General features: G+C 38.8%; 1 protein-coding gene across 4 annotated transcripts in view; it reads right to left on the bottom strand.

Moving 5' to 3' along the window:
• The window catches only part of STXBP5L (syntaxin binding protein 5L), a 203,097-nt gene that overhangs the window by 50,191 nt on the left and 128,040 nt on the right, over positions 1-24,866 (bottom strand). For all 4 annotated transcript variants that reach the window (XM_056339640.1, XM_056339641.1, XM_056339642.1 and 1 more), the window contains exons 13-18: positions 23,671-23,738; positions 22,385-22,425; positions 18,918-19,135; positions 14,952-15,124; positions 6,292-6,417; positions 1,410-1,561 (exon numbers count right to left, since the gene is read on the bottom strand). In XM_056339640.1, coding sequence (XP_056195615.1) covers positions 1,410-1,561; positions 6,292-6,417; positions 14,952-15,124; positions 18,918-19,135; positions 22,385-22,425; positions 23,671-23,738 — 778 coding nt within the window. The remainder of the gene's footprint in view (positions 1-1,409; positions 1,562-6,291; positions 6,418-14,951; positions 15,125-18,917; positions 19,136-22,384; positions 22,426-23,670; positions 23,739-24,866) is intronic.

Genomic DNA, 24,866 nt, shown 5'->3' with positions numbered 1-24,866 from the left:
GAAGTGCGGATTCCTTCTTAGCGGTCACTTGTCCCCAGCGGGCTCCATTCTAGCAGCACGGCATAGCTGGAGGGCTGCCTCAGAGACTAGCCAAGGCTGTCGCTGGCACTGTGACACGGTGCTGATAATAGCTATTTCTACAACAGATACCCTCCACCCTTTGTACAGGGCTACTGCAGCATTTTGCTTGTGGCTAGCTGCTCAAATTACTTTGGGAGCTGCTGCGAGGCTGGCTGAACCAGACAGAAGCTGAAGGTAGCTAAAAGCTGCTTGTCTCTTCTCTCCTCAGCTGTGCCCAATTTACATCTTTAACACTTGGCACAGATGAGAACTAAGCTTGCCATGATTAAGTGCCTAGAAAGTGAGATAAATGGTCTTTCAGGAATGGAAGTGGACCTGAAGACTTACATTTTGTTCTCTAAATTTTACTTTCTGTTTGGAGTATACACACATATTCCCAATTAAAAAAGTTTCCATTGACTTTATGGAGAAATATAATTTGATGATTTAGTGCAGGGTCTGCTGAAAAAAATGCTGATGCTGTAAACACACTATAAGCTGCTGCTTTTTTATTTTACAGTTAGATTTAAAACTCAACATTTTCAAACAGATTTTTAAATAAAATTCTAAAACTCCACAGCTATGTAAAACACATTTCATAATTGTGTCTAACTGTAGTAAGTTACTATGGAATATGTAAAAAGACTTGAAACACAGAAGATCTTCTGACTTTTTTCTCATACAATAAATTCTTTAGATAACCAAAAATGTATGGTAAAATTTAGCTACGCTGATGGACCAATACTTCTAACATACAATGCGTAATAATAACTGTGCCTTACAAATGTGCTCCTCTTGGCATCAAATGTTTAAATGGGGTACACCTGGATTTAGTAAGTTTCTATCAAGAGCTTCAATTCACTAACAAAGTGGCTTATTTGAACTACCTGTGCTACCTACACAGCATGTCTCTCAGGTGTTAACACTTCGCCAAACACAACTGCCTTTTCACATACCAACAAATAGCACATGGCAGAAGAGACAAGTAAGTTTAAATTGAAGTCTTACCTATTGGTATGAACTTACTGAAACCAGAAAGAAAACAGCACACAGACTACACTTCAAGTGACTGCCAGAGAAACCATTTACTGCTCTGCTCATTAAGATTTTTTACATAGACTCAGCTAAGGGAATCACTTGCTGACCTCCATCCCAAAAGAATAAACTTCATAAAACATTTTCTTTCTGAGAAAGTGTCAGTACCTAAAGCATGTCAGGTTTCTTTCGTCAAGTTACAAAACTTCCATTGGCCGGCAAATAGTCATGCACTTCAAAAGCACTGTAAAAAGCCACAGGCAAAAGGACCAAAGAACATATCAGGCTCATAATCACAATAATTTATTTCCTACCTGCAGCAAACTGCTTGCTTTTGCGAGGTGAACGGGGCTGACGCTGGTACGGATCACTTGATCCATATAGGTCAAGGGTTCCCATGCTCAGCAGTACTGTCTTCTGCATGATGTCCACAACAGCCAAACCGTTGCAGTTTCCAAATGCCACTCTGAGAAAAGAAATGTTCCCCAAAGGGATTACTAACATGTAATTAAGTGGTGCAAACAATAATTATTATTCATTATTATGAATACAGCACGAAGATTTTCTTCAGAAACTATCAAAGATTACATTTTATAATTCTTAGATTTTTAATTCTGAATTTACAAAATTGTGTCCTGAAGCAGAGTAGCTGACTTTCCAGAAAGACTTTCAAACAACCTTCTGTGCCGAACGCATTGCCATAACGTCTAAATATCTCTTTATTGAGCAATGTAATTCTAGTCATAATGATCTAAATTAAGCCTACAAATCTGGACGTAGATCTTAAAAAGTGGTTATACATAGATATAAAATACAAATACAGATTAAAATCTAGATACAACTACCTGTATAAATAATTATTTTAAACGAAATATAAACGATAAATTAAATCTATTAAGCTGTACTGTGGAGATACCCAAATCTGAAAGGTAGTTATATAATTTCCTACCAACTCTATCAGCTTGGCCAAAACTGTCTCTGCCCCTCTGCAATGCTTCTTACACATGCCATTCTGATGGTGGTTTGATCAAGATCTCCAAACTGATATGAGATTGCCTAAGATCTGGACTGCAGCCTTGTTATAAGGAAAAAGAGATGGAACAATTTCTTTCTTTTTTTGCCTTGGAAGTCCCTTCTGAAGCATTCTGCCTGATTCTTCTCTATCACTATTACTGATTTCCCGACACCAGTTTCAGAAAGTGGGAAGAAGCACTGGACCAGCAGCACTTTCTCCTCCTCTCCCACAAAAATGTTTTCTAGTCTTGCTTCTTCCCCAGATTGGAAGGGGTGGAGGGTGGGGGGAGGAAGAATACAGTGCATCGATCTGAGGAGAAGAAATAAAAAGGGAAAAGGAAGAAAACAGATGCTAAACATGTCTATATGTAAGAACTGGGAGAAAGTCTGAAGTTAACCATAGCATATGGAAACCCATATAACTCAGCAGGTAATATCTTTGCTTCGTATTCTCACTAAAACATTAAACCTATTTAAGATTTAATATTAAAATAGGCAAGCAAAACTGAATAATTCTGGATTAAATAATGGCAAATCAGTTCACAGAGCATATGACTATTGGAAGGATCCATATGCCAAAGTCTTGACACTGCATTGTTGGAGAACTGATTTAAGCAGGGATATTATATACTGAGAATTATTGTACAGAAGTCTCTCCTTTTCTATCAGAGTACAGTTTTAACTTCCAGATAGAAAGGATTGCAGGTGCAGCCACAAGGAAACTCAAAATCTCAAACCATGCTCAATCAGATTAAGAATAATTTGTGATCAAGTTTCATCATTTTATGTAAGAAGGGGTTAAGGTGGTCAGTTCAAAGCCCGGCAAAAATATTTAAGCATTCAGTTCATGCTAAAATTGAGCTGTGCACTCACCTCCACCTGACTCTTCTTAATATAGCTCCAAAATATCTTACAGGAGATATGTGAATTTGTGTGTGGAAAAACAGTAAGGAAAGAGAGAAGTAATGAGATGGAGGAAGGGGAATCAGGGTAGACAGAACATTTCCCTCTGTTGTACCTTTTCTCCTTCTGCTTCCATTATAAAAAAGAGAGTTACATATAGCAAATAGAAAAGGTAAAGGATGAAAATGAGGTGAGTTTTAATTATTTGTCAAACTGTCCAATTAAGGCACCATCTATAACAGTGACTCAAATTCTACTGGTTGTTACTACACCATATTTTTTCTACCCTTGACTTAACACTGACTTTCATACAGCATCTGTGGAAATATGACGAATGTACCCTTTTCCCCATTGACTCTTCGTTGATCTGTAGCTTAAACAGCTACTAATATACACCAGCTTAAAGTGTGTACAAATCCACCTTGATTTGGCAATATTTGTGCTTATGGGGAAAGATCATAAGGTGAACTGGGGAATAAAGTCCATATTTTATGAATACAGAGTAATATCTGTTTCAGAAATTACTAAAGCTTGTTTTGCTTAATAGAAGAACAAAATAATTTTTAAGAGAGTTTTCCTGGGACAAAAAGGAACCCTGTCACATTTGCCAGAAGACCATATTGTGCAAAGTTTTATATGTCTTCATGTTTCTTAACACAAATTGACTGATAAAGAATAGAAAAAAAATATTTTGCTGTTTGTTTTTGGCATTCTTGTATTTCGCTCTAAAGCATATGTTAATAGGCATTGTCAGAGAAAGGATATTGAAGTGAAAAAGATTACTACGGCAAAGCAATTCCTGTGTTCGTAAATCCCTGTGTTCTAGGTGGAGAAGAAAAATAAAGGAATAAAAATACCAAGTGTCAACCTCATCTGTTAATACTTCAGTGAGCAAAAACTAGAGCTATCTGAATTTTGAAAATTATTAACCTGAGACATTAAATTTGGAAAATATGAGTCACAAGAAGAGCTAGTGGTCATTCACTCTCTGGTCAGCAAATTAACAGAACAGATCATCACTTCCTGGTCTGCCTTTTTCTAGACTTCTTTAAATTCACACAGAAGCATGGATATAATATTGCTTATACCTAAATTACTTTACCAAGAAAAATCAGAAATTGCTCATTAATATTGTAACACTTCTGAGGAATGATAAGAAAATCTAGAGAGACAGTACTATTAACAAGGTTTAAGATAAATTGCTAGCATCCAAGTCTTAATGAAATCAAATGCAAAAGAAGCATAATGATTTCTCAATTTTGAGTGATGAATAGAATTAGTTGCTAGGAAATGTTCTATTCTGTGGGTATCTTTCACAGAAATATCATAAAATCCTCATCAGACATTTCGCGACAATACGTAGACTGGCTGAAAATTTTTATCACATGAGCTAGTAACAAATTTTCAGAGACAATTTTCAACAGAACATACAGTAAAACATTTATTAATTGTGTTTAACCTTGTAGACCTTCAGTCGTAATTGAAGCATTTTGTAAATGTTTCTCTTCTACTTTCATTACATAATGAAGTTTTTTGATCATTTCAGTAGAAAAAACCCAGGTGTTGATACTTCTAATTTGTAGCTCGGTACCATTAAAAGTAAACAAAACACATTAAATAAAGTTTCACAATGTCTGAAGTCTTTTACCTTTGCTGGGGATAAAGTAGTTTTTTTAATCTTACTTTAGTCCTGTTTCATGGCTGCAGCAATATCAGGGACACTACGTTCCTATTATTTGTAATATACAGTTACAGAAATCAAAGTAATTAAAAGAACACTGGAAGCAGACACTTCGGAACACACTCACCATCCTGTGCCTTCCTGCTAGTTAAACTAATTATTCTAGGAAAAATAATTAAGCAAAAAAATGACCCAAAGAACACTACAACTAGCATGGCAAAACCGCCAGTGGCAGCTTTTCCACGTTGTGAGGTTAGAAAACAGGAGAAAAGTAAAGTATTGAACAAAAATTCAATGAAAGATGGGACTGTACCTTGTCATAGGCCCAAGGAAAATGTTGAGAGACGAGAGAGGGAGAGAGAAGAGAGTTTGCAGAAGGAATTTAAAGAAATAGGCCTTTCTTGGGACTAGCTTTTGTAGGAAAGTTAAGTTCAGGTTATTGGGCTATTTTATTGATACATGCATTTATTTCTGATACACTCGTATTTAGTATATGGTGTTTTAAAGGAGGCTGTCCTCTAAACTATTACTGCTCCTAGCAAAGGAAACAATTTAGAGCATTTGATTGAATCAGGTATGTTTAGGCAACCACTGTGAGTACCAGGAGAACTGCAACTGGCAGGTACTTCACAAGTGGGAGAATGTTGTGATATTCCTGAAGTCAGGTGCTGCCTTGAGGCCTGAGACCCGCAAGGGAACAAATGAGGCAAACCCCAAGAATTTGCACAAGTGACAGAAGTATCTAGGTATGGTGAAACAAAAGAAACTTCTAGAGATCATGAACAGGAAACTGTCTGGAAATTGAGGCCAAAGACTTAACAAAACAGCCCTCAAACAACATTTTTTTTTGCTCAAATGTAAAGGCTCCGCATACAGTTTCTGAAAGTCTCTGAAGAGAATCAAGTGACTTACTGGAAATCAGCAGGAGTCAGACACCTAACACCCATTATAGTCTATAGTTTTTATCTGAGTTACATCTTCTACAGGGAAAACCATTTTAATGTATCTGAGCAACCATCAGTGAGATAAAACATTAAAAACTGGCAGATAAATTGAACCTTAGGAAAAAAATACCGACGCGCCCACTTGCATTTCCATACAGAATTTAGCATTTGAATGTTCCTTACTCAGTTTTCGGTTTCAGGTCACTGGTCCTCTTGCAAACAGATTAGTACAGACAGAAAAATGCTGTTCTCAGAAGACAATCTCCAACTAAGGTATGATGTCGTGATAAATGATATTTAACACTTAATCCCATCACCATTCTCTATAAAAGGTATTTCACCTTGGTGATCCTTTCAAAATAACTTTTAAAATTACAGATTTGAAAGGTAATTAGATTTTATTTGAAAGGATGGATAGAATAATTTGAAAAGATTAAGCCTTTTAAATAGGACTAGTGAAAAGTTTAACTTCTCATATTACAACCTTTACGTGAGTTCAAATAATTTCCCCCCAAGAATCTGGGTTAGAGCAACCTAGATTATTTTTACTCTGACTTTTAATTGTCTGTGGGAAACTTCAACGTATAATTGGAAAATACATCATTTAGTGCAATAAACAATAAATCAATGCAACCTTAACTTTGAGTTACTTACAGTCCATAAGCAGAGTTTACAGCAAGACTGGTAATCTGTTGTGGAGGCTCACCATCCACCCACACCAACTGAATAACAAGATCTGCCTGGTATCCAGGAGGCATTCGCACAGGTCGAGTCTTAACACTAAGAAGAGGAGGTACAGAATAAGAACAAACAAACAAACAAGCAGACTGGGCCATGAATAACAACTGCTTTTCTTGAGAAAACACTAGTGAAGCACAACCCTTAGTAAGTCCAGAGCAGTACCAGCCCTTGCAGCACACTGTGTGTATACCCATAGGTTGAGACTGGGTGTTCCAATCAGAACAGGATTATTTTGGAGGAATTCCAGGTTCCGACTTTCCTTTCTGTCGTAGAAACAAATCTGAAAACTTCAATGTTCCCTAGAGGAGAAACTCTGGAGAAGATGTAGGTGGGGGTCAATAAAAATATTTTTTACTTAATCATTTTTCTTTGATATTCCTTTGTCAGAACATTTTCTTATGCTAGATAATGCACACTTTAAAAAGTCCTGTTTCCTTCTTAGGGGTATAGTCACCTAGTATGTGATCTGGTCTTAATGAACGAATCTTCCTACATAAAATCTGATATCCTTATTAACACTGCTCCATGTTCTGTTATGGCAAGCTCAGTGACTTGAGAAGCAAGTAGTGCAGGTGTATGTATTAAGGGGAGGTGTAAGAACTGAACACTTCTGTATGACTACTTGATGTGTGCTCCGGACTAATAGAACTGAACGTGATGATACACCAAAAGAAGATACTATGCAAGAACAGCAATACTTTAAGGTATTCATGTTATTCATTTGTACATTCATACTGCAGGTAGTAGTTTAGACGTAAAGCCCGCTAGCTAGTGCATGTTCATAGTAGCTATAAATGTTGAGTCTGCTTATACTGTGTGCACCCCTCTGCACACAGCCATAACAGGGCAGTCTATCACATAAAATCCTCTAACCCTGGAAAAAATAGTACCCAGAGAAAGACTAAGAATCAGGAAAGTACTGAGCGTAGCTAGTTAATATAGACATGGACAACACATTGTGAAGAACTGCAGTTTTTGGCACGTAATATTTCTCTCTGCTATAAGTGCTTCTCTATGCATATATCTCTACCATAAATATCTTAAGCAGTATTATCCTGTGTGCTGGATCTTACAGAGAATTCTTTGATGACTCTGATGATGCAGACTATCTCCTAAACCTGACTATGATGTGACTCAGCAAGCTTTCCAAGCAGCCCTGGCCCATATACCTGAAAAGATGATGGATCAGATTAGAAAAAAGCCCAATTAATTTCTACTCAGAAGCAAATAGGCAAGCACTTCTTTCAAGAGAGGGTATTTAATCTTATTATTCAATAACCAAGACTATCAGGTTTTTTGTAGCTACACTGACTGCATCTGTTGGGATAGAGGTCTTGGTGGCAAACAGGGCTACCAGCAGTCTTGGAAAACTAAAGATAGATGCAGAAAGCTGAAGTAAAATGAAGTAAAACATAACCACCAAAAGGCACCAGGGCAAAAGTTCTGAGCAAGATAACTGCAGTAACACAACCAACAATGTACAATGCAAGAAGTGCTCTAATCCTGGCAGAGGTTATGAAGAACAGAAGACTGTGAGATAGTTCTCACACTTTTATGGTCTGATCTAGAGCATGGGAACAGACTGGACATGGAAGTACCTTATGAAACAAAGGGAAAAAATCTCCAGCTCAATGTTAGCAGTAGAAGCACTTGAAGATACTTTTTGGAGAAGTTCTTAAGGCATAAGGACTATTCCCTTAATAAGACATTAATATTTGTGGTGGGTTAACCTTGGCCAGCTGCTCTCTCACTCCCCCTCCTCAATAGGAAAGGGGAAAAATACTACATGAAAAAGCTCACGGGTCGAGATAGGACAGGGATATTGCTTACCAATTACCATCACAGGCAAAACAGACTTAACTTGGGGCAAACTGATTGCATTTATTGCCAATTAAAGATAAAGTAGGAGAGTGAAAAATTCTTTGAAAAGACAAAACTAAAAATACCCTCTCCCCACCACTCCTTTCCAGGCTCAATTTTACTCCTGACTCTTCTACCTCCTTCCTCATCCCAAGCAGCACAGCGGGGATGGGGAACGATGGTGGCAGTCAGTCCACAACATTGTGTCTGCTAACTCTTTCCTCATACTCTTCCCCTGCTCCCTCCCAGGCGGCACAGCCCTTCGGGAGCAGACCACTCCAGCGTGGGTCCTCCCAGGCCACAGCTTCAGCCAGAAAACTTGCTCCTGACTGGGCTCCTCTCCACTGGCTGCAGCTCCTGCCAGGAGCCTTCTCCGACGTGGGCTCTCCATGGGCTGAGGGGGACAGCCTGCCTCACCATGGGCTCCTCCACAGGCTACAGGGGAATGTCTGCTCCGACACCTGGAGCACCTCTTCCTCACACCTTAGTGGCTACAGGGCTGTTTCACATACTTTTTTCTCGCTTCTCTCTCTCACAACTGCTGTGCAATATTTTTTGCCCTTTATTAAATTTGTTTTCCCAGAGGAGCCATCCTTTTGGCTGCGGGGCCAGCCATGCCCTGTGGTGGGTGGGTTGGAGCAGGTGGAACAGGCTTGGGGCAGCCCCAGCTGCTCCTCACAGGGGCCCCTGCACCCCCCCACCCCCCATACAACATCATCTATAACTGCCTTTTCAAAAGACATTCACACCCTATTGAATTAACCATTTCAGTAATACAGTTTGTGCTGTACTGCTTATATTTTTTTGTAGAGGGTTCACTAACCTTGCCAAAACTTTCCCTTATTTATCATTTAACAAGAAAGGTATTCCTCATCTATCTTTCTAAATGCATTTTCTTCACAGTGGCTTGGCACATTATTTCTTTTGCCTGTCGTACTGTTCAGATCTTATATATCCATTGATCTGGAGCAATAATCAGCCACTTGGCTTGGATCTTGTCATAGGAAAGACACGGCAGCTGAGTTCAGCAAGTAGGATGCTTTTTCCTTGGCCTCCTCTTCCTCATTCCTGATTGTGCAGGACCAGCTGTGAGAACAGACCTCAGGCCACAGGTTTGGACTAGCACTCCTCCCTGCCCCACGCAGGGTTGCTGCAGTCACAAGAGCAAAAAGAAAGCCCTCAACAGCCACAGTCTTGACCCAAACTGGAAAGGAATCTCGTCATGACAATGTGTCAATAGTGGAGATGAACAGCACTTTATCTGCCTGGTTAGAGTCAAGAAATTAACCACTTTAATTCTCTTGCATAAGAAAGCTTGTTACCCATGGCTGGTGACAGACTGCAAGAGATACACACCATACTGCAACTCTAGCATGCCAAACAATGATGGGAGCCAAAAAGCAGGGCTGGCAGTAGTGAGATAAGGCTTTCTGAAGTGCAGGCTGACCAAGCCAGAGTAAGCACATGGTGCAGTAGGGTTGCACAAGACCCCCTGTTGGAACTAATACACGGTTGTGTGAAGCCTGAAGAGAGGAAGCAGCAGAAACACGAGCTGGTGCAAGAGTTAAACAGTTCACCGTTAGCTGTGGGATGCCTTATCGCCTGCAACTTTCTCAGGTCCCGTAGCCTCCTCAAACTCCATAGCCCTATCACAGTATACCTTTTATACCTGAGGAAATGGGGTCGCATATCTGGGTATCGCGTATCTTGATACCACAGCAGAATATATGCAGCATTTCAGGATGAGGAATGAGACCTTCACTTGAATCTCCAAGACATAAACATCTCCTCTCACCATCACGACCGTGACCTGCTCCTACCTTTTCCCCTCTCTGACCACAGAAGTATGTGAGCTGTGTGGCCAGGTTTTGGTAGTGTGGGGTGGGGGTCTACAGGGGTGGCCCCCACGCTGCATTCAGTTCCAGCTGGCTCTGCCACAGAACCCTGGCAGGACACAGCTGAGCCCCTCAGACAAGCTGGTGACACCTCTGGGAAAACAAATTTAAGAAAGGGCAGGAAATGCTGCCTGGAAAAAAGAAGGGAGGAACAAAAATGTGAGAAACAGCCCTGCAGACACCAACGTGTGAGAAGGAGGAGGAGAGGAGGTCATGCTCCAGGTGTGGGAGCAGTGATTCCCCCTGCAGCCCATAGAGAGGACCATGGTGGGGTAGATATCCACACCACAGCCCTTGGAGGACGTAATGGTGGAGCAAGAGGGTACTTCCTGAAGGAACTGTGGCTTGTAGAAAGCCCATGCTGGAGCAGGTTTATCCTGAAAGTCTGTACTCTGTGAGAGGGACCCCACACCAGAGCAGGGCAAAGTGTGAGGAGGAAGGAGTGGCAGAGAGCAACTGTTTTGGGCTGACCACGACCGCCATTCCCCATCACCCTGCAGTGCTTGGGGTGGAGGAGGTAGAAGAGCTGGGAACGAAGGAGTGAAATAGGGAAAAAAGGAAGGTGGGGGGGCAGGTGTTTTAATTTTGGGGTTTGTTTCTCATCATCCAACCCTATTTTAATGGGCAGTAAACGACATTACTTTTCCTCTAGTTGAGTCTGTTTTGCCTATGACAGTAACTGGTAAGTGATCTCCTTGTCTTTATCTCAACCCACGAGCTTCTTCATCTTATTTTCTTCCCCTTGTCCTGTTGAGGACAGGGAGTGGCAGAGTGGCTGGGTGGGCACCTGGCAGCCAGCCAAGGTCAGCCCACCACAGTGGGCAACAGCTTTGCATTTCCTATTAACAGCAAACCTCTGCTGAAAGTTTGCACTTTCTCCCCTGTTCTGCTGGCACTAAAGCTTTGCCCTTCCCTTTGTTCCTAAGATACATATCCATAAGCATTTCTGAAGTGACACTATCCCTAAGTTTATTGAAGCCCTGGATTATCCAGGAGTATTCATGGCGGGGACAAAGGGACGAACATGTGTGAACTTGAGCTGCTAAGGAAGAGGGGTCTTTTGAGACAGGTGAAAACTGAAACTACAAACAAGATTCGTATACGATGAAAAATGTATTCTTTTCAAACAAACTTCACAGCAGGCAGAAGCTGAGTGTTTTATATACATAGTCCTCCAGAGTATCTTTGTGATGGGCCCCTTCAACTTCTTATGCCTGTGGGTGAGCCTTTAAGAGGCATACTAGTGATGGTGTTTCCACCTTGCACCCCATTTTCAGTTTTCAGCTCCTGCCCTTAAAAATGTTACAAAAAATATAGAACAGGTAGATGAGATCCAAGAAGCAAGACTTAACTCTAATGCCCTTTCAGCTGAGCAGACATGTTTTCCATCCATATTTTCTAATGGATAGTTGATGATGCGGGGGAATACAAGCATCAAACATGCTGCTTTGGTAAGTTCCAACAAATGTCTGTCAAGGCAATGCGTTTGTCTTTTTCTTCTTTTAAATAAACTACCATGAGACTGACAATAGCTGCAGAATTAATTCTGATCTTCTAAAATATGTTTTATTATGATATTACTTTTCCAATGTGTTTTTAACAACATGCTGAAAAAAATTAGAGAACTTGAAGTGCCTTCTAATTTTTCTTTCCGATTGTTGTTACCTGAGCAAAAAAAAGCAAAAAACTACTTTTCACTGCAAATTTGAGGATCTTCTTTGGTAAGATGGATGTTATTTCATAGAGATTTTCTCTGAGCATAAGAATAAGTTATAGCTGGTGAAAGACCATAAGACTGGCATAAAACAGTTTCAGATTACATGATTCAGTTTGTCATTCCCATGTTCCTGTGACACTGTCCTCCTTAAGGATATCTGAGCTATTTCACTGGCTTCACTATCTATCTTGCTTGAACAGTAATGTTGATAGACAGTTCTTCATTTTGTTTTGGACTGCTTTTTTTCAAGTGTTCATACACCCTGGGGCTCCCAGCATAAGAAGGGCATGGAGCTGTTGGAGCAGGTCCAGAGGAGGCCATGAAGGTGACCAGGGGCAGGAGCCCCTCTGCTGTGCAGGCAGGCTGGGAGAGCTGGGGTTGTTCAGCCTGGGGAAGGGAAGGCTCCGGGGAGACCTTAGAGCAGCTCCCAGTACCTAAAGAGGGTCGACAAGAAAGCTGGAGAGGGACTTCTTACAAGGATGTGTAGTGATAGGACAAGGGGTAGTGGCTTTTAACTAGAAGAGGGTAGATTTAGATCAGATATTAGAAAGAAATTCTTTTCTGTGAGGGTGGTGAGGTGCTGGCACAGGCTGCCCAGAGCAGCTGTGGGTGCCCCATCCCTGGCAGTGCTCAAGGCCAGGTTGGACGGGGCTTGGAGCAACCTGCTCTAGTGGAAGGTGTCCCTGCCCAGGGCAGGGGGGTTGGAGCTGGAGGATCCTTAAGGTCCCTTCCAACCCAACCCATTCTATGATTCTATGATACTATAAACCTAAAGGGACTACAGGAGTATGCGCAGAAGAAATGTATAAATTTCAGTGATTTCCTTGACATGTTCTTATTATCCTACACTGAATTTGTTTGTTGTAAAGTTTTGGGTTTTAATTTTCTTTGTGAGATAATCACAGTTCTTTATCATTTTGGAGCTACTTGGAGCTTCTGTCAAAACCCCTGATTGATCTAATTTTAGGATGATACTAAAAGTCTGGGCACAAAGACTTACATCCTGGGTACAGCTTTTTGATGACAGTATTTACATCAAAAATATTTATATGCATACAGATTCACAAATACATCAGTTTCTTATGTTATTATAGCTGTATATTTCATTACAAAATCTTCCACAATAAGCAAGAGAAATATTTATTCCACACTGCTGCCTGCCTCTCTTGGTAACATTTACAAAAAAATGCCAAGTTTTCATTGCTTCAGCCCCTTCAGTCACCCTCTTTCTAGTACCTATTCAGAGCAAATATTCAGTCATTCTGACTAGCAAAAATTACGTAGTGTGGAGCACCACTCATTTGCTGTGACAAGGTTGAGAAGCAGATATGAAAATCAACACAATGGAACCAAGATTAAAAGCTAGTCTCTATGTAAAATTTTATGTGGATTATCAATATAGTTGAAGTTGTGCACTCACCCTGCATGTGTAGGTGGCTGTAGCTTTACGTTATTATCACTCTATCTTAGATTCTGTACTGCTGCCCACCTGAATGACTTGCATGTAAAGTCAACAGCATCATCTAGGTCTCTGCTGGGTTTTCTGTGTTTCCAGCACTACATTCATTTTATCATCATAATTCTTCTTAGAAGTTTTTTGATGAACAGGGAATGTGGACCCAGTTAGGGTTTTGGGGAAAACTGTGGATATTTATATGCCTTTCTCTATTGAAAAGGAAGAGAGTGTACACAGTATGCTTTTATATAAATGTAAGAGGGAGTATGTCAGCAGTCCTAGTCATATATACTTCTACTTTGAAAAAACACTTCTCTGTCAAAATAAGTTTACATTTACTTTGTGTAAAATGGGACAAAAATCAGTTGGGCAGCTTAACGTGAGATCATATGGAGTTAAGCAAACCTCTAAAAATTAACCAGCAGAACCTCTACTAGGTCCATTACAGCTTTCCTGCCTCCAAGATCAACAATTTGTCTTCTCCCCAGACCAAATCAAATAAGAAGCCCTTAAGGGCAAGTCTTACCCACTGAAATAATCAATTACAGTCTTGCTGATTTCAGTATCATAAATAGATTTCACGTTGGGATTTTTTTAGTAACTGCAAACTTCTCTCTGCCACTTCTATTGATTTTCATGGTTTATATTAATGGTTAAACTGAGGTCTGAGGTTCAACTGCCTGACTGAATAAGGTAGGCAAATGAATGGGATGCCAAAAAATACTGTTAATTTCACAAGAACAATGTCGCGATATTGCTTTTAAATGCTAATCCTATTTTCAGGAGCTCAACTGCCCAAAGTATCTGCAAAGTCAGGGAATGTTCATTTAAACTGTTTTTGAAATAATTGAGGTATTTAAAATCTTTAATAATAATTAGACTGAAATAATAATGAATTCACTAAAATGAGGGCAATTGTTATCAGCGGTGCACTATAATTGCTGGAAAATTACAGTTTCTAGTGCTTTGTACAGAATTCTGTTTTGCAACTATTCAAGTCCATAATTTATCTGCCTTATTAGTAAGAACGTATTAATCTATTCCGAACAGTGTCAATATGTACTCTAGCAGACAACAACTTGCTTCTTTCTAAAGATTCAACATATATACACTTCCACACAGTGCAACTGTTTCATAACTGTATATTTTAACAATTGTTTCATGAGTATGAACACAGTTTCCATCTCTTACATACAAAAAAATGCATATACTTCACAAAGAAAGATTTTAGCGTTATACTAATTAACCAAGGAAAAGCTTTGCGCACGTCTGGTCTATGGAAGTCTCTTTGTGAACTCAAAAAATAAATCCTCATACATGCCTTGATCTGTTCTGTGGTGCTTGTGTTCCATTCAAAATTGTGGGTAAGAGATGAAGATTTACTCCTAGATCATACTGGAAAATTACAGTCAAACCTTTACTATAACAGTTTACCTTCCTCATAATTACTTCTAGCCTTTTAAAATCCCTTGTTCATTACTTTGCCTTAATTATTTTGTTTGTTCCATATTCTGGTTTCTTCTCATTTTGTGGCGCATACATACGATTAACCTCTTTTTCTTGATACTTGATGGATTGTTACTACAACAATAGCAATGCTTTTTTTTTTAGAAAGATAAATGTTTGAACAATGGCATAGACTTACCTAAGACATGGGATGCTATCCTTCATCGTTCCTTCGCATGCTACAGTGTTGGTACTGCCTGAAAGGCTCTTTACAGAAGGAAGCTGGGAAGAGGCATCTGGAAATGCAGGAATTATTTCTGGTTCAGGAGTAATGATATCTTCTACTTCATACTGAAGTCGTACCTCTAATGACTTAAATAAATAAAAAGCTAAGTTATAATTTAACAAAGCAAGCTGCTGAAAGTTCTGTTAATTTCAAATAAATATCAGCAAGCCTTTTTTAAAAAATACACCCCCCCCCCCTTTCTCATTATCATTTGCAGGCAAAGAATGCTGTCACTTGTTATTTATACAACCTGACAGCAACCCCAGATAGGAACTAGTCATCTGCCCTGCACTGACAGAGAAATACACAGCTACATTCTTCCAGTGCTGACTGATTTAAGGCTTTTACCGTAAGTGAAAGGCAAGAATACAGTTTTCCAGAGTTTATTACAAAAAGAGAAGATAAACACTGAGCCCCAAATAAATAATATTCTGGCATAAGAAGGCATCATTCAGGATAAATGTAATAAAAATTATCTGCCTATTGCCTGTTACCTTTTCCAAATTCATTAAAAACTCCACCTCCTTACTGCTAGCACAACAGAGTCTCTACAAGGCATGTTGTAGCCAGCGTGCCGAAACCTGACAGCGTGGGTAGTACTGACGAACAAACCTCGTTTTCCCATAGGTGGGGGCCAGGAAATCTGACATACCAGAGATAACGGTTCTCCTGAACTGGGGACTCCAAAACGCAGGGGAAACTGGACAGGGAGCTCAAATCTATACAAGTAATCATCTCAAAGAATCACAGTATATATGGGGCAGTTCTTTCTACCTCATAAATTGTCCAAGGAGATGCTCATTTTGAAAAGAATAAAACCCAAGGTACAGAACCCAAAGAGATAAGGTCTTGGGATTACTAAATTAATATTAATTTCAGTTCTGGTACTTTGAAGAGATCAGAAGCAATTACAGATGTAGACACTGCAAACTCCATCTTAGTGATTTCCCACTGAGACATCATCTGTACCAGATCAGAGACTAAGAAAATACCTAAGTTTTATAAGAATCAGGAGATAAAGATCAGTACTGAAGGCTCTCCTATTTCTCAGCCATTGTGTTAAAACACATTACACTTCAGAAAGAAGCAATTCTGCTCAACTAGAAGAGAAAGGGTCCTTTCTCAAAATTTCACTTTTTTTTTTTCTCCTTGCAAAATCCTTGGACTTTTTTGCCTGATTCAGCTAAAGAAACCTATGGACAACATTTGCTTTCAAAGACTAATGAGTGAAATACTGAATTCAGGAAAAACTCATCTCCTGGAAGTAATTGCTGCTGCCTGAAACAATTTATAATGTTGTTTAATCTTCATGCAGGACTGCAGTAACTGTTGAAGAGTATGCTCTTCTGCTTGCCATGTTAGAAATGCATCATTCTTCTTTGGATGTTTTTCTCTGTCTTCCTTTATCTACTAAAATTGATTTTGTTAAGTTGTAGCTATTCTTCATTTGCAGAGAGAAGGAAAAATTTAGGCTAATAACACGACTGTGGATTTTTTTTTATGCTTTGGTCCCTACTTTGACTGGACCTTGGAAGGGGTACAGAACTGCTGCACCAATTTATTTTGGCACACGGTAAAGATCTTTTTGGAGGTTCCCATCACTAGGCTCATTAATTCTCATTTCTACATTCAAGCCAGTATAATTTTTTTTCCCCAGAGTTCTTCCCAAGAGCTTTGAAGAGAAGCATCACTGAGGAAAGACTGATCATGTTTAATAGATACCTAGATATCCTTTTGAGACAGTAGGGAGTGGATTCAGGTGAGAAAACAGCGGCAGCAAATGCTTTTTACATAACTGCATGGCAATGAATCCAAGGTGGGATATTACACAGAATTTGTCTCATGCATACTATTGCTTCCAGATTCCAATATGAAATGATGCAAACAGTACTTCTATTGAGGAAATCCCAGACATAGCCTATGCCTCTAAGGCATATTCAGCACCAGACTTCCCTGCTACATGGAGAAACCTTTGAGTAGCCTCCAAGCTTCCCATTAACCACAGCAATGACATCAGGCAGTCAAATCAACATGGGGTCCCTAAAATACTGGGATTTGTGTACTGAACTCAAGGTGCAATCAGGCTGGCTGCTAGAGAAGGGTGGACACTAAGTGCTAGAACTTGGGCTCACCTCAGACAGCAAAGAAATCCTATAGAATTCAGTATAGACAAAGCCAGACAGCCTAAAGTCAGGTACATATTCTACAAAGACTCCTGTATTTTTTATTATAAAAAAAAATCCTCACCTTTTGAGAGTGAAGACTTGAATGCCTACAGGAAAAATGTGTAAACCAAGAGATGAGGCCCATCTCAGGGATGCACAAAACCCAGGGGAACTCAGTGACTATGCCACCAAGATCCGATAACATTAAAGTAACTCTTCAGAGAACAATTCCTCATATACATGCTTCTTAATTACGGATGAAATCTGAGAAACTGTTAAATTGCACATATTATAACACTTTAGAAAATATCAGATCTGATGCACTTCAGCCACAAGAGTAAAAAACCCCAAAATAAAGAAATTAAATGATAGGTAATGAAAGATAAGGTGCATTTGCTATGGAACAATGTAAGAATACTGAAATGTAATAATTTCAGCAGCATTATACATAGCTGGTCAGTAACGTGAAATTACTGTTCATTAGTTTTAAAACTTTCCTGAAAGGATACGTTCAATATGTTTAATAATTGCCTCTGAGGGAAAAAAATGAGAGGAAAGCAACAGAACAGCTATAGGTAATGAATTTCCTTAGCAGATGGCACATGGCTACAGGCCAAAAATGACAGGTTTTTGCCAGGCTAGAACTACAGACTTTCTAAAGCACATTGAAATAGTGTGAAAAGGAAAAGAACTGTAACCACTGGAAAAAACAGTGGAAAATGATAGGGAAATGTTGGGTCGGCCCCTGGGGTTTGTTGAGAGCTGGCAGACGCAAAGAAATACTTTCTGGCAAGAGAGTGGCTGAGTTGCAAACTGTTCTCCAGCACCAGAGAATGGCAAGGCTGAAGGACAGGCAGTCATGTTTAGTTTGGCTTTGCTTTAAAAGTAGACTCCTGATAAACTTTTCAGTCTTACGGAAGAATGTTTTACACTATAAATGCAGTTCAGCAATTGCTGTTAGCAGTGGTTGTGGCTCTTGCACAAAAATGCAAGTTTTAAACCAAAGTCAGACTTGCTGTACTACAGTGGTAAGTACAAGGTGACTGTGGTGCAGTTAAAAGAACAAGAACTGTGTGATTCTATTTGAAATAAGGTGACTGCTTAAGATGTGAAGACACAAAAAGGAGTATTTGAACAGGATAAAGCAACAGAAAGCTTAGGGAAATAACAAGTGCTTAGCCACAAATAATCTGGTATTACAGGTAGTGTCCATTTTTAGGGAAACAAAGTCAGCACAAGCCAGAAAAAAACATAAATCTCTATTTTTTTAAAGCCAGTGATAATTTTCAGTCCCCTTGTGGTACAAACACTATGAACATAAATTAAAGAGATTAAATACTTGAGTTAAAAAGAGTGTTATTACGTATGTACACAACGTACATTATCTGATAATAACATACAGCAGCCACTATTTTTAGAGCAGGTAAACTCAACAGATTTACTGTATCATAAAGTCTTAAAAGAAAACTCTGTCTGAAATCTGTACTACTGGTTACTATTGAAGCAAAAAACTAGAGAGCTGGCTCCTAAAAACTCAGATTTTTGTCACTAACAAGTAGGATCAAGATTTCACTCAAAAGGTTTAAAATGGAATGTCCCTAAACCTATATTTATACAGCCTGATATTAATTTTATTCAATTATACGAGCACAGACACAGCAAGGCAATTTAGAAATTATGTTCTTTTATAAGAGTAAAATTCTGAAGGACTTACTGCAATTTCAGTATTTACTTCATGTTTGCTGAACCTGTAAACAACCACATATGCAGAAACTCCTGCCACACAGAAAATTCGGCTTTCAGGACACCAACACATCATCTGAACAGCAAAAGGATCTTCTTCCACAATCTCAGCTGTTGCTTTTCCTTCTCCCACTTTCTGTTTTTCGAAGACCTTTGATGTTTTTAATTTGTACAGCATCTGTAGAGTAACTGGAATACATTAAAACATATAAGAATAACTAACACGAAGCAAATCAGTTATAAAATTCCTCAGTTCCCATTTTCCTTTCAGTTGTGGCAGAACAAAGAAACTTAGGAAGGCCTAAGAGGAGAAGAAGATGGGTATTATACAATACAGATATTATTCTGGTACACAGTACTGGTAGGTTATGTATTTATTTAATACATCCCAAACAGATAATGGTCTGTGAAACAGTACTTTCTAGGCCAGGATGTCACAGATCAACCACTATGTCTATAATTAGGCTTATACTCAATGTTATAAAGAGGCTCTGATAATGCTGCCATTTTCCTAATGAGATGTGAAACGAAGATTTAGTTTGTCTGAGGTTATTGTCTGGCCAGAATGTAAAGACTGTATGGCACTTCAAGAGAAAACATCAGGCAAGTATTTATGTGGCCTGAGTAACACAAACACTTTTCGAATGAACAGGAGTTCTAAAATGTTTTTTATTTCCTGACTAGTAACTATATCTGTATTTATACCTGTACATTGAACCTTAATATCCAAAATCTTTGTCAAGACTAGAATTCCACTGCAGTGAATTCTGGAGGTAAAGGAGGGATTATAATTAACCTCATTTTGTTTTATTGACATTCCTCCCTGTTTTTTACTACTTTTACATTAATTTATCAGTGGCATTAATTAATAAGTGCATAAGGTCAGAAAAAAAGCCAGACAGGTGCAGCAACTATAAAAGTGTGTATATAGATAAAGGCAAAGCTGCCACGGCTGTTAGTGTAATTGTGGTAGATCAGCCTAGCCAGCTTGTGTAACAAGAGCAACAAGAAGATGAAAAAACGGCGTTTGAGTTATGTAACAGGGTGACATACACAGCAAAATGACATTTTCATTTTGCACTGCAGATATATTCCAGGAGTTTTAGCATATATTTTTTTGTATATGTACAAAAAGTTTTAGCATAAAAAATGCCACCACATTTTCACAAATTACAGAAGCCAGGGCTTCTGTAACGAACACATAATTCTGCCTGCCTTCTGTGGCAGTGCAAGAGGCCTCAGGAAGCCCTCAGTCCCACTGGGAAATGTAGAGTGGCACTTCAGATGTCATGGGTCCACGCATACTGGGTCAGAATCACAGAACCATAGGACTTAAGTTCAAGGTGAGACTCTCTGTGCATCTGTGAATCACTAAGCATCGTCTGCACAAGGGCAAATAAGAAACTGCAATGACTTTTGAGCAAAGATACATTTGGAAATCTGTTTCAGTGGTTTAGCTATTCCCCTTTTCCCACAAATCTACGCTTTCAGATACAAAATGACACAATTAAAACATGACTAGAAGCACAGTATTTTGTGCCTTCAAATACCAGCAGAATATTATGTTTGCCATGAAATCTCAATTGAAATTTGAACTCTATTAAAAAAAAGTTAAGACCTTGTAAATAATAAAACCTTGGAACAATTAAACCCTTGTAAATAAGAAGTACCAAGTATGGTACCAGTAACGCAGTACACGCCCTGAAAAGCAGGACTAAGACCAGGACATAAGAGATGCACTGAAAGTACCATTACTGCTGAAGGGATTGTGAATACTCACAATCATCTAGGCTTTTACCTTTCAGAAAAACTCCTATTGCAGCAGGTAGAGATTCATTAGTGGGTTATGTTTACATTCCCTATGATAAGTTTTTTCCTTTCCCCATTCTGCCAGGGTTAGAGACGCAACCATTAGCACGCTGGTTCCTGTGCAGACTGTACGCTAAATGCTTTGGGGTCTTGCAACAGTCTGTATTGCTTCACCCGAACTTTAATGCCTGTATTTGCACATTGTTGTCAAGAGCATAAGTAATGAAATATGCACAAGACAAGGTCTAATGCCTCGCACTACTTCTCTAAATAAAAGTAATTATCCTATTTTTGTTCATATTAAAGTGCTCTCAAACTTCTGTCTTTGCAGATAAAACTCCTGTTGACCGCATTTGCATTTTTTTCTTTCTGCTGTTCACCACAACTTGAAAATACTGGAAGATGTAAACTCTAAGCTGCATGTATCTGGTTTTCCTCCATTTCCAAATAGACAAATTATATAATAAAATTATATTATAAAAACCCAACTCATTGTCATGTTCAGTTGACATGCTTATGTAAAACTCCTTTGTGAGGTGAGGCTTTGGAAATCCTCATTATCTCCTTGTCCACCCTGATGAGTGAAAATATTTGGTATTAGGCAAAAAGAAAAATACCTGACAAAGTCACCAGGTTCAGCTGACATTAAAAAGTTGTAAACGTTCCCTGTATTTGGCTGGAAATGGTAGCAGTATTAACCATTACAATTCTGTGGCACAACGTGGAACTAGCAGGCAGTTTTGCATACTCCGTGTCCCTGGGACCATTACAGGTAGGGTATTAGGGTCAAATTAAATCTCCCTATGCCTAACATTTCATACAGAAATTTTTTTAACACTCTTTAAGAGACTGATACCTCATATATTCTACCCAGACATCCCTGTACCACAGAAGAGACAGAATACAAGACAACTCTACTGCAACTTTTGTGAACCACAGTCACACTATTTGAACCAGAATATTTTAGCCTTCAACCAAAAGGTTTGTATATATTTAATAAATATATTTTACTAATAAATGCCATATTTTCTGTAGAGGAAAATGCTGGGTTTTAGTATCTGTAGTTAGAGTAAGAATGTATGGAACATGTATTTTCAGAAACCTTTTCCTGCTCAGATTAATGGAAATTCTTCCCAATTATTTCCTGGAACTTGAGACTGGACAAGAAAAGATTTAGGTCTTCTCCACCCTCACCAGGTTAGACATGTATCAAGATGTACTATTGTATTTTATTTTTCTTAGCTGTAAAAGAGTCTGTATTGTACTCAGAATAGAACAGACGTGACAATATTAGATCAAATTGAGCCCACTCTTAGACACACAAGAAGATTATGTCCTAGGGATTTTTAACCAACACTCCATCCTTCATAGGTTTTGGTACATTGGATCTGGAGTTTTTATTATGCTTAAAGACTTCCACTCTTTTCTGTCTAATATTTCTCATTAGCAGAGTTTATTTCCCTAATTTAATAAAAAATTGCTTAATTTAACCTCATTATTCCCAATTATATCATCTCAGGTATTACTACTCATACTGTTAGCTGTCATGTGTTTTTTTTAATATATATATATATATATCTCTGCATGTGACTTGTCAATATTATATAAAAGTGAACTTCAGAAACTTACTGGCAGAAGCATCCCAAAACTTTACTGATCCATCTGCATGGCTTAAAAAAATATAAAAATTAAATGTGTTAAAACAAGATGCAATTCTAAAACATCTTCTACTTTCAGTGAGTGATAAACATAAGCAGAAAACCTGTGTTTTGCTCATGTGGTAACTCTCCATGTCTTACTGACAATATATAATTATATATATACTAAACATAAGAAAATACTTTGTTATTATTTTTATTTGGTTAATAAAACACTTTTTCATGCATTTCCTACAAAGAACTAAGCCCCCAATGAACTTTAAGATCATAACACCAAGAAATTAATTCCCATACTAATGACAGCACCAAGTTACAGCACTTTTGGCTTTGCAGTGGGCCAGCCTCAAGCCTTCACTAAAAATGCCATGTCTAACGGACGTTGAAAGGACAGAGGGTAACTTTGTTTTGCATACTCCATGTCCCTGGGACCATTACAGGTAGGGTATTAGGGTCACACCTTAGAGCTGTGTTCTTTTTATTAACATAAAATCATCCCCAAAGTAAAGCTGGAAAAAGGACACATTTCTCTTTAAAATGGGAAAAAGTCCTCCATCACCTTATTGGTACTATTGCACACATCATAATCTTATTTTTAAAAACAAGGTATTAAGTATCACTGATAGTAACAATTTATCAAATATATCGCTATCATCAGCATGGCTGAGACCAGAGGGAAACGCAGGGTGTGTCATAGCTGAATAGCTTTTGCTTTACAGCCTGGCCCTTGAAAACGCATCAGGTGTTGCTCACGGAGCTTCGACTGCAGTCGGAGCCTTCCTACGCCTTTTCGCTATGGGGCTGTGTCTCCACTCACGAGGTGAAATTCATCCCAGTGCACCACACTCACTGTCCCCAAATACAAAGTCCCCGAAGGCCAAAGGACAACAGCAACAGAAGAACAGCTGCTCCCCTTTTGAAAGCTATTCTCTGTGCCATTCATGGCCAAAACACCCTCTTGCAATGGATTCTCCTTTCCAAAGAACTCACCTTCACAAGCATATAGAATTGCTGTCTAACACTGGGGCCTCAAATGATAATTCTTAATGGTATTTCATCCCCAAATATAAAGTTCTGTTTTCTGGAGCAAATGGGAATTTCTGTGGTGACTCTGCACAAGGGAAAAAACTACATACCTCAAATGAAGAGGGCAGGATATGCATGCTCTGTGAAGGGTCAACTCTTAGCTATAGCTAACCCGCAATCAAAAGCTGTAGACACTAAAATTTTAAAAGTACCAATCCTCAGTTTCATTCTCACCCTGTAATAATGATTTCAGGATATGTCTGAGCTCCAAGGTTCCATGCTCCACCACTGATAGGCCACTCCTAAACAAATAAAAAGAGTACAGAGATCACAACTACTTCTGATGAACCTTCCTTGGTTAATATTTAAACTCAACAGCAGACAACATCTTCCTCCAAAAAGCAATACAACTCATAAAAGGAACAAAAATGTGTAGCACTTAAGGCTTTTAAAGCTTAATGAACATTTTTATACTATCAATTAAGGCTTTTGAAACTTAGTAACATTTTAATGTTATCAATTAAAGCTCTACCTTTTAAAAATATTTCTGCACAGCCAACACTCAACAATCCAAAATAAGAACTAGAAGAAGGAGTAACAAATAGTTCTGCTACTCTTCATATCGCTTGATTCTTGGAGTTTCTACAGGACACTGAATAGACTGAGAAAGTATTCGAAGGATGAGGACTACTGAAGAAGCTGGCCCAGACAGAAATATCTGAGCATGATGCCACAAGATACAAAGGAATGCAAATTTTAGAGAACATATGACATCATCATCTCTTCTCTGCCTTTTGTTTCCTAGTGGCAAGACTTCCATTCCCTTCCTTGGTCTAGGCTGGTAGAGCAAAATGCTGGTCTGTGCCTAAAGATTGACATGTATGGATACAGGATACAGGATGTGGATGGATGATGATGTGTGCAGAGTATGAGTGGGTGGAAAAAAGCTGGGAGGACAAACTGGTTACGTGGATATGTGGAGTGGATGCTTGTGGGTACAGAAATGGGTGGGTGGCAAATGAGTGGCTACCTACATCGGGAGTATATGTTTGTATGTACACAAAGTGAGGGGACAAAAGGGTGTGCAATGAATGCACACAGGTGGCAAAAAGTTTGGGAAACTATGTGTATGAGGTAAGGACAGATAAGCAGACAAATTCAAAGATCAGCAAAAAAAATATTTTCTGAAGTATTTTGCTGAATCAAGATCCAAACCAAGTAGACAGGGTCCAGTTTCTTAGTTCATGAAAAAAAGGCAGCTCCAAGGAGAATACTTCTGTTAATATGAATAGGAAACTGATGACATCTGATTGGTTTACCTACATTTTTTCTAATTTATTTATTATGATGGATTAGTTCTAGTCAAAATATAAACTTGATTAATGCTTGAAACGTATAATATAAGTGCATTTCCTCTTTTTATTTCTGCA

This window comes from Falco biarmicus, chromosome 5 (genome assembly GCF_023638135.1).
Source record: "Falco biarmicus isolate bFalBia1 chromosome 5, bFalBia1.pri, whole genome shotgun sequence".
NCBI classification, from domain to species: Eukaryota; Metazoa; Chordata; class Aves; order Falconiformes; family Falconidae; genus Falco; species Falco biarmicus.
The sequence above is the reverse complement of the archived record's forward strand: the minus strand, read 5'-3'. Positions and strand labels throughout refer to the sequence as shown.